Source organism: Symphodus melops, assembly GCF_947650265.1.
Source record: "Symphodus melops genome assembly, chromosome: 22".
In the NCBI taxonomy this organism is placed as follows: Eukaryota; Metazoa; Chordata; class Actinopteri; order Labriformes; family Labridae; genus Symphodus; species Symphodus melops.
In genome coordinates, this window is record NC_136712.1 from 4,474,100 (window position 1) to 4,484,403 (window position 10,304).

Genomic DNA, 10,304 nt, shown 5'->3' on the forward strand with positions numbered 1-10,304 from the left:
TTTGTCTTATCCAGTCGATGAGATTCTGTGATTTCTTTTTTTTTCTTTTTCTGGAACCAAAACAACCCAAAGGCACATGAACCCAACAGATGATTCTCCCACATCTGGCTCTGATGTCTATCTTTTTGAGGGACTGAATGTATTCCTGTCCTTTTTGTCATTTCAGGATACCCCCAGATCTGGAAGCGGCCGCCAAAAGAGGTGAGACTCATTTTGTTATCCTCACACTGAGAGTTTTATCTGCTTTCACATCGCTAGTGATTCGTCTAGAGAAGTAACGGAGGCCTGGAGCAGAAACAGCAGTTCATGTCATTAATTACAAGAGCAAAAACACAAGGAAATGTACCGAGGAGCACTTTGAGCATCACAGTCTGTTTCCCCCTTCTCGATTGCTCTGTCTCTTACTTTCTAGCCAAAGAATGAACGGTATTTTGAACAGTAGCTGACAAAGACCTCATCTCGACCTGAGACAATTTACTGTTGTTGCAGGCTGCGAGCGTGGAGAGTTAAAGGTTAGCTTTCAAATGTTTGGAGTTGAGATATGCAGCTCTGTCTCTCAAGGGGCCTCTAAACTGTTTTCATTTATGGCGGCAGTTAAGTTAGCTTTTTTTTCTTGTGATCTCAGAACTTATAACATTTACTTCCACTCATTACTTCATGAACCAATAATTACTCAGTGTTTATCATTAATATTGAAACGTGAAGTGGAGCCCTGCACTGGCCTGCTATTTACTAAACACTTCCTGTCCACAAGGCTTTAAACAACCCCTCTGCTGTCCCAACACAACATTAACATCTGAAATGTTGCCTAAAGCTCCTTTTACCTTTTCCATTGAATGAATAAATAAATGAATGGAGGTCATCTTGGATAGTTCAGAGTACCTCAGAGATGGGAGAATTCAAAACCAAAGCATGGCCATTTACAAAGCCTGGAAATTCAGCTGTCATGAAGATCGAACACGAGATTACTGGCATTGGGCTGCTCCACTCTGATTGGTCGCTTTCGATCAAATGTGCTGTGAAATGTTATGTCTTTATTGAATTCTTGGTTGTTAGAGAAACAGCATTCTGTGTGGACAGGTCGAACATTATGACATGTTTGAGTACAGCGTGTTGCTCGGGTTGTCCTCTTGTCTTTTTTGACTCTTTGCACGCTGACACTTGTGTTTGTAAGAGACGTTGTTATACCTGTCTGCGCTTTCTCCTTCCCACCTGCTGAGGCTCCCAAGAGGGTTTTATTGGCTCGGCTCCTCTCTCCTCCAGACCTCCCGCTGCAGGCTGCTAATGGGCTGCAGTGTGATATTTAGTATGAAGGCAATGGTTGTTTAGGCTTAGCTTCAACACCTGCTGAGTACTTGTGTGTGTGCACCGTTTGTGTGGGCCAACATTGAGATATCTATTGGGGAAAAAAAAGATGACAAGCTTTGACTCAAAACACGCCATTTCTGTGTTCTGCTTTTCTGGGCATCATGGTCGGGGGGTGTATTTGTGGGCCTGCTTTGTTATGTATACCTGTGTATAAATGTGTGTTGGCATTCTGTTTGTGTGTGCGTGTGTGTGTGCTTGTTCCGATAAAGGACAAGTGGCCTTTAGAGCCACAATGAGAGAGACAAATGAAATGCACTTTATCCTTGGCGTGGGCGATCGCCAAGGAGAGCGTTTCAAGGACTCCCTCTTCATCAAAAGTGATGGTCGCTCTAATGTTTGGCTCTTTGTATAAGTCAGTGAAATAAACTGTTGGCCCTGTAAATGTCATCATACAAAATAAGCCTCTGCTTGTCTTTGAGAACTGGAGCCTCAACAGGGGAAAGGAGTCTGAGCTGGTGTACATAATAACTCATGTCTCCTATAAGCCCTCACCCTGTGATGTGAAAGGACTCACTTTATGTATCACAATGTGCGTTTTATTGAACACAAATCAATCAGCTAAATAAACATGTTTCAGTAGAGTTTTACTGGAGTTATATCGAGAATGAGACATCTTTACTGCCTTTTCCTCTTCACGTGTTTCTGCAGCATTTCCAAAAGTCCTGCAGCGGGAAAAAGTCAGCAAACGCATCATCACATCACTTATTCAGTCGTATTCACTTATACGATGCACAACGACTCGCCAGTACAAATATATTTTCTACATGTGATAAAGAGCACGAGTGGATGTCTGCCCTGGATTTAATATTTTAAGTGTTCAGGTAATAACTGTAATAGCTTTTAGTAAGACTGACCGACCATTGACTGATAAGACCATTTGTGAGTTCATAAATTGAATTCCAACTTACTCAAAGTGTTAGAAATAGTCAAATCACCTCGATCACTGACCAAATCTACAAAAAAATCTGTTTTCGTTTGGCTACATGGTTTTCTATTCAGTAAAATCTATAACTGCTAAAGAAGTTGAGATGGATGGATAGATAGATAGATAGATAGATAGATAGATAGATAGATAGATAGATAGATAGATAGATAGATAGATAGATAGATACTTTATTGATCCCGAGGGAAGAAGTTTTTCAGCACACTTTGCTGTCTTCATTCTTAGAGTAGAAACTGCTTTGTCAACTTGTCTAATCTTCGCACCATCACATTTGGCAGATCCTAAAAAAAGAGTGCAGATGGCACAAAGGAGTAATGTTTGTCCTTTGTGTTGCCAGCAGCTTTTCCGTTTGTTTCAGCTGTAGAAATCTGCAGACCGCCTCCCACAGAACTCTCAGCACAGTCTCAAGGCTCGGCTGTCATTTTTTTATTGCCAGTTAGATTCTATAAACGACAATCTGCCCAGTTTTTGTGGGGCAGTTACAGAACTCATTCTGAGTTTCTGAATCAATATTTATTGAAACGAGGTCAGAAAGGAAATAATCTCCACCTGAATATTCTTCCTCAGCTGCCCCAGAATCCGTCACCAAGCAGCAAAGAAATAAAGAAGAGATAATGTTTTCCACGAGCTGCGAACAAAAACCTTGACAACCGCCCCCGGCCTGCCCCCCCCCCAATATAAGAACAGCTTCTGCCATTCTCGAGCCTATTTGAAGTTGTAATATGTAAATTGTTTCTAAATCAGAATCCTTTTTGCACTAAGTTGCAAACCCTTGGCAGAGCTTTTTTCCTCCATTAAGGCCTGTTAATAATGCATGCTTAATATAAAGGGCAAAAACGCAGAAGATATTCCCACCTGCTCTCTTGACGATGGATGTGTCAGCCCATTGAAGTTTAATAAAGTGCCTATGAGTCATACCTTCAAACAGCCTCACTGTTACTGGACACTTTGCACCGTGGAAACCTGCACAATAATATAGCTGTTACTGCTTTCCCTTTCATCACGACTATTTGAAGTAAAAAGTGTGTTTCTCAGTTTTATTGGAGACTAAGTTCTGTGTTCTTTTCTTGCGTTTGTTTCAGCTCTGAGGAAGAAGTGGGCGGGAACAGGAGACAACGACACCACCGTCACGCCAGAGATGATGGAGCTGCTGCTACGTGGAGTTTGGAGAAAAGGATGGAGGACCTGGAGAAGGTGTGTCCTCTGACCATTAACCGATTTATTAATAAGGACAGTGTGTCTCTATCTACTTGCTTTTTTATGTTAGTGAAGCCAAAATATTAAAGTAATGGACGCTGACATATGACAGATGTAATTTGGACTATATTACTTTTTTTTTGCTTTTTCTCCTCTTTGCTGCTAATCCAATAATGAATGCTGCAGTTGGTTTTCCTTCCGCTATAATTCTTCAAGTAACCAGAATGACATCTTCATTCGCTAACAAACCCAGCAAATTATAATGCTCCTGCAGTTTGTACGAGTCCATCCTGAACTGTTTTTTTTTTCTTAAAGCCTCTTTTAGCTGCACTTCTGTTTAGATGAATTTCCACTTTGAGCACTTTCAGTGGCTCCATCCCAGTTTTGATTTTTCTGATTTTTGTGTTTCCCTGCGATGGCCGAAATTCCCCTCTTTGTTGAAGAGATGACCTTTTACACTGCAGATATATCTTTTACCTCCCATCAAACACTCAAGCCCCCAAAGTGAAAAATTCAGGTCGGAACAAATGTCACTTGGGTTGCTTTTCAAAAAAAAAAAAAAAAGTTTTTAAAGTAAGTACTTCTGTGACCTCAGTGACTTTCTGTGCGAGGTGTTTCTCTGAGTCAAACAGCTTGAGACACTTAAATCACATTTCAAGCACTTTATTTTTGAACACACATTCCCTGAAGAGTTCTGTTTATTTGAGATTTCTTTCTCAACGTTAGATATTACTGAAAAACATCCCAATTACAGAGATGTTCTCGCTTTGTTTGCTTTAAATATATGTCTGTCACTGAAAAAAACTTTTGGTTCAAAGCCTGGCTGTAATATTCCGAAATCCAGAATGACTACCTTGCTGTTCGGTTTCCATGGAAACACTTGACTGCTTTCCTGCAGAGAAAAGAGAAAGTAGAAATCCTGGTTGTATCATCTTTTTTTTCATCGAAGAGCCAAACAGCAGGTTCAACATGCAGGCATGCTGAATGACTGTGATGAAGTGAGGGAGTAACAACTTCTGTGAAATCAGAAAGGAGCAGTAGCAGGCTGTCTTTAAAGCACGTTCACTGTGAAAGCAACACAAAGACTCCTTTGAAGAGGACGCTTTGAACGCATTGACAGTTCGAGTGGCGAGTTAAGAAAAATACAAATAATGTCCAACTGTCATCACAGAAATTCAATTCTTCTTATTGACTTGAATTCCTTTTCACTTTGGTTCAAACCAGTTTTAATAACTCAGAGAGAATATTTCAACACCCAGGCAAAGAAACAAAGAGGATTTTCTGCTTCTCCTTCTCTGAAATGTTTCAAATATCACCTCAGCAACAGCATCTGTTATGCTAATGTTTGGCAACTTCAACGTCTTCATCGTGTAAATGATTCATGATGAACTCAGTCTTGTTGTTCTTCATGCTTGTGTGTGTGTGTGTGTGTGTGATTGTTTTCAGGAGCTGGCTCGAGAGCGTCAGGAGAACGCCCGGTTGCTGAAAGCCCACCAGGACAAAGACGACCTCATCGGGAAGTTGAAGGAGGAAATTGACTTGCTGAACACAGTGAGTCCAGCCAGTGGGATTTTCTGCTCTGATGGTTTTTTTTTGTTTTTTTTTTTGGAAATCGTTCCTGTGTGTTTTCATGTGTGGGAGGCATGAGGGGGTTGCAAGTCATCATCTGGCATTTGCTTGGAGTTGTTTTAAAAAATGTCTGTGTTTTTCAACAATGTTTTTCTGTTGTAGTCCATTAGGATGTAGAACCCAGCAAACCTGTTTTTACACCCTTCTTACAAGATAAGAAACATATTTTGATGCAGAGACATGAATAATATTTGCATTTTAAACACTCAACAAACTTCACACAGTTTATTGAAGATAGTAGATATTACATTATATAGATATTACTTTTTTTCCACAAACATCCTCGTATGATTTTTGTGTCTGAAACAAATTGTGAAAGAGAAAACTTTTTTGAGATTGTCGGCTCAAATATGAGGGTCTGTCAGTTCAACTCTGAGGGGTTCCTCGTCTCTTCCTCGTCTGGGAGCGATTTTGGAAAAAGCAGAAAAGAAAACGATCAATAACTAAGAAAGTGTTCTGAGACAACTTGTGAACACAACAATCGTCCACTTTTCATCCTCGTTTCTAACTCTTTACTTTTCAGGGTTTCTTTCAACGCTCGACTGGACATGAAGTCGACAGAAGCTTTTCAGTATTCAGAAAACCCTCCACATCAAACTTCAAAGTGGATTTCAAACTCCTGTTTAATCATTCATAAAGCATTACTCATTCAGCAGATTAACCACGAGCCAGAGTCAGTGATCACCAAACGATGACCTCCTCATCGTCATCCAATCAGTCCCCCTCTGGTATATGAAAAGGACCACAATAAGCCCCAGATGAGCCTGAAACAAATGAAGGAGCGTTCCATGTTGACTTTGCGCGGCTGATTACAACAAGACAAAAGCATCCATAACCATCGTGATGCAGAGTGAATACAGGAAGATGACAGCAGGGATATTTCACCTGATGGTCAGGCGACCCTGAGCCTGCACAGAGGCTTTCACACGGAGCAGTGTGTCTGTTATCTGTTTGCTGATTTTTGTCCTGCACATGTGAAGGCAGTGTTTTTCAATCAACACTCAATGAAGTAAACAACTTCCTAGTTGTAACGCCTGTGACCGTGTCACTGCTCCTCCTGTTGCCTTGCATCTCTCACCACTTGGGTGGCCTTCAGGTAGAAAGGGGGCGGAGCCACTTAATTTGACATTGTGCACTGGCAGGCTGGCTGCTCAGTCTCTGTCTCTCTCTTATCAGCCTCCTCAACGCTACACACAATCACCACTGTTTCACAGACTGCATATTCTTTTATTGGGATATTTAAAACAACTTTAAAAATGTGTGCGCTCCTGGTCAGTCCAGCTCACTGAACCCGTGACACTAATCTACACGTGGACTACCTGTTGTGATTCCCCTTTGACCTCAGTTGTTTGGTGATGAGCTGCCTTGGTTAATATAAGTTGTTCATTGACGTCACAGCGACCTCAATGTGGAATGTCTCACACCAACATGCACCCAGCCTCTTTGAGCTTGGTTTGCCCCTCCTGGGTAGAGGTTCAAAGTCCTGCTTCCTCCTCTCAGTGTGGTTAAAGTCACAGTTCAGAGGCTTCTCCCGTAAGCTGAGTGTGCTTTATTCTGTGTGTAACCTCCCTGAACCCTCTGAGCGTCCATCGTCTTTTTACCCCCCACACTGTCAACAGTCCCTCCACAACTTGCAGCCCTTACGTTTGGGCTCACAGAGGATGGTGGTGAAATACAAATCTGTTTTTTATTTTTTATCTCATAAGGGAAACGCAACAGGAAGGGAAACATCAGAAAGATTTTCATGTGTCAAATAGTCTGAGGAAAGACATCGTCGATCGCCCTCTGTGAAGCCAATCAAATCTAAACTAGAAATCGAGCTCAGCTGACAAACGCAGCAGTTAGAGGTGTCTACATTTTAAGCAACGAGTCTAGTAAATGTTGCGTGGTTATTATCTTGCCACCTCAGTCATTGTGAGACACAACATATCTGCAAATACTGAGAGTGCAATATTGCAGGCGACATCTCAGCGATAGCATCGCACAAACAGGAAGCTAGTCATAAGAGACGGCCTTTATGTAAGGACTTTTGACAGTGATATCCATCAGAAATGTCCCAGAACAGCTTCTGCAATGCCTGATGGGAACAAAAGGAGATAAGACTGATCCAGTGTGCTGTCTCCGCAGACTGAACCTTCAGTCAGTGTAGAAGTGTATTAAACAGAGAGAGAGAAAAGATAAAGCGTCCTGCGTACTGTCTGACATTTATTTTATTCTTGATAATATAGTTCTGTGGAGTGCTTATAACACATGCATTCATGCTTTTCAGAGTGAGGAGGTCTTTGATCTAATGACAGAGATAGTCGAAGATTAACCGCTTCAAAGGACTCGCATGCAGGATCTATGGAATTGCTCGACCAATTAACAAATGGTCTCGAACCAATGGATTGGTTGAGACTTTCTGCAGACACAAAGCTACAGCAGTATTCAGGTGTAGTCGTATTTGTGTGGCTTGATGCATTGAAGACATTTCACTTCTTAAAAGCCTCTCTTCTTGGTCTTCAACATGTTCTCATGTCAGTGCTTTTTATGAAGATCCTTCAAAGTCCTTCATTCCCTCAAGTGTACCCTTGAGGCTGGCTGCAGAAGTACAGGAAGTCACATACACACTCATGAAAAAAAAGCCTTATTCACGGCCTGTCGCTGACCTGCAACTGTTCGTCAAGAGGCTTAAAAGCCGCCTCAGCTCCAACTCTCAGCCGGTCGTTAGATTGACTGAAAGTTAGATCGAGACAGCATTTCCAACATGGTGACCTTTGTTAATGCGCCCCCTACTGGAACAGGTGGCTAACATCAGTCAGGCTGCGTGCATTACTAACAACAGTCTACGGTTTTGCTTTGAGCATCATCCTGCTAAAGGCAAACATTAAGCTTCCAGACCAGTTTAGACAACCAACACAGTTTGCAGTAACACTGCTAAACAAAGCATTATGCTCCATTAAGCTAATGGGAGATGCTGATTCAGGTAAAGGCTCGTATTTTCATTCCTCATTGAGACATTATTGATTATAGCTTCTTTTTTTTTTAACCAACCTCAGAGTTAAGTCTTCCTGTGCAGAAGAAACAAACTTCTGTTAGGAAACTCTTGTCGACTGATTTCCACGTTCACCTTTAAAAGTAGTTTGGCTCAGTCTCAGGAGCCATGCCATCATGACCGCTGCTGAAGGGAAACCGAGAATGGGAGGTCGTCCTTTTGAAGAGGCGGTGCTGTGGCAACTGAGAGTCTCTCTCATTTCCAGCTAATTGAAGCTGTTTAGGTCTAATTTGTTGCTGTCGAGGCAGCCTGGCTGCAGGGGGGAACTCTGCAGGAAGCAATGCTGCTTTAACTCTCAGACTTAATGCAACCTGACTGGGCCCTCAAAGTGCATAGAAGCAGGATTGTACATATTTATGTCTGAATGTGTCCAGAGAGTATAACCTCAGGACTGTCTGTGTTTACCCTCTACAGGACCTGGATGACATTGAAGACGAGAACGAGCAGCTCAAACAGGAGAACAAGACTCTGCTGAAAGTGGTGGGTCAGCTGACGAGGTAGAACTGCACCCCCTTGGACCTGACACACACATCACAGATGAATGGAGCGAACTCTTACCTGTCCTTTCTCCCGACCTCCTGCCCTGGGTCTCGACCTTTTCCCTGTTGTATTCTGTCTAAGACGTCTTCCTCGGCCTCTCGGCCTTAAAAACACCCTCGAGGAGGATTTATTCCATTAGTTGTGCGTGCAGAGCAAACTAGGGGCTTTTGTTTTCCTTTTCATGGCACTCTCATGGAGGCTATCTGTCATCATATCCATATTTAATGTAAATGTATTGTACATAGGCCATTAAGATTGTTAATTTTTAGAATTGTTTTGATAAGGTCTTTTAAAAGCAAAAGTTAAACGAATGTATGTGCAGCACAAACGAGCACACAAAGCCTTTTTAAAACAGGGTTAGAGGTTGAAAAAAATCAATATTTTTCCTGTTCAGATGGAACTCTTCCAGGTCAATTGAAATAACAGAATTGCATTGTTGCAATATCAGTCGTTTGTCGGAGTGAAGTTTATTCAGCGATGGAGCTTCTGTCGAGGAACCCTTGGACCAAAATTCGACCTGGTTACTTCTTCATTACCATCGGCCAAAGTGTGCATGACGTGCAATTTTATTTGTCCAAACACAACAACAACTTAAAGCCTGGTGCTTTAATAATTAACAGTAGTGCCAGATTTCTTTCCTCTCATCTTTTCTCGGTACCTTTAAAGCCCAAAAAGGGCATCTACAAACCTGGATGAAAAAAAATAAAATAAAAATAAAAATATTTGATTTAACGCAAGCTAAACTTTCTACCAAGTACATGCTTTATGTATTCCAATGAAATATTTCAGGGTCAAACCTATTAACTAGAATATACATATGGATCCTTTTTTTTAAAGCATTTCTCTTCCTGTAATTTGTTTACAAGTTATCGCTTGGTGATATTTGATAGATGTTTTAGCTGCTCTGTTTATAGCATCTAAGATGTGTGGAGTGAGCTACAGTGCATTTTTTTGTATGACAACCACAATGAACTGAAGGAGCATAGTTTTTGGAACGTATCTCTTTTTGTTTACTTAAGGGAACAGGCTCAGCTGGTTCCATACTAAAACTCACTTAGGAGCTTTTCCATTAAGCTCCTCCTCTGTGGTGATTAATCGATAGGTTTTAGACATACAATAGATAATTCAGCTTCCATATTCATGCTTGCATTTTGGGGTAAAGATCATCCACTCGTTGGCAAGACACCACAAACCCATCTCGCTTTCCATTCCATTATGCATGTACAGAAGATTAAGACATTTAATAAAAGTTTGATTATCTCTCTCCTCAGTCGACTCGCTCGTGTTCATTAAGACTAATTTGCAGTGATGATGCTGTGCCACTGCGGCAGTAATGCAATGTGACTGTGGCGGGGTTCAGATCCTCTGCCGAGTGCTCCAAACACAAACACAATCATGATGATTCAACATGTCAATCAACACCTTACTGTATACAGCCACAAAAAAAACCTGCCTCCACCTCACAGATCTTCTATTGCACCGTAGAAATACATTAATCCTCGTAAATAGGAAACCTATCAGGAGCAATGTCACCTACATTTTCAGGTAATGACCTCTTTCAGCTGATCTGTAGTGCTTGAGGCTCGCTCCAGA

General features: G+C 41.5%; 1 protein-coding gene across 1 annotated transcript in view; it reads left to right on the forward strand.

Annotated features, from left to right (window-relative positions):
* The window catches only part of pawr (PRKC, apoptosis, WT1, regulator), a 51,245-nt gene extending 41,268 nt beyond the window's left edge, over positions 1 to 9,977 (forward strand). The window contains exons 4-7 of the mRNA XM_079334998.1: positions 167 to 201; positions 3,394 to 3,505; positions 4,955 to 5,059; positions 8,586 to 9,977. Of these exons, the coding sequence (XP_079191124.1) occupies positions 167 to 201; positions 3,394 to 3,505; positions 4,955 to 5,059; positions 8,586 to 8,672 (339 nt within the window). The 3' untranslated portion in view covers positions 8,673 to 9,977. The remainder of the gene's footprint in view (positions 1 to 166; positions 202 to 3,393; positions 3,506 to 4,954; positions 5,060 to 8,585) is intronic.
* The last annotated feature ends 327 nt before the right edge of the window (positions 9,978 to 10,304 follow it).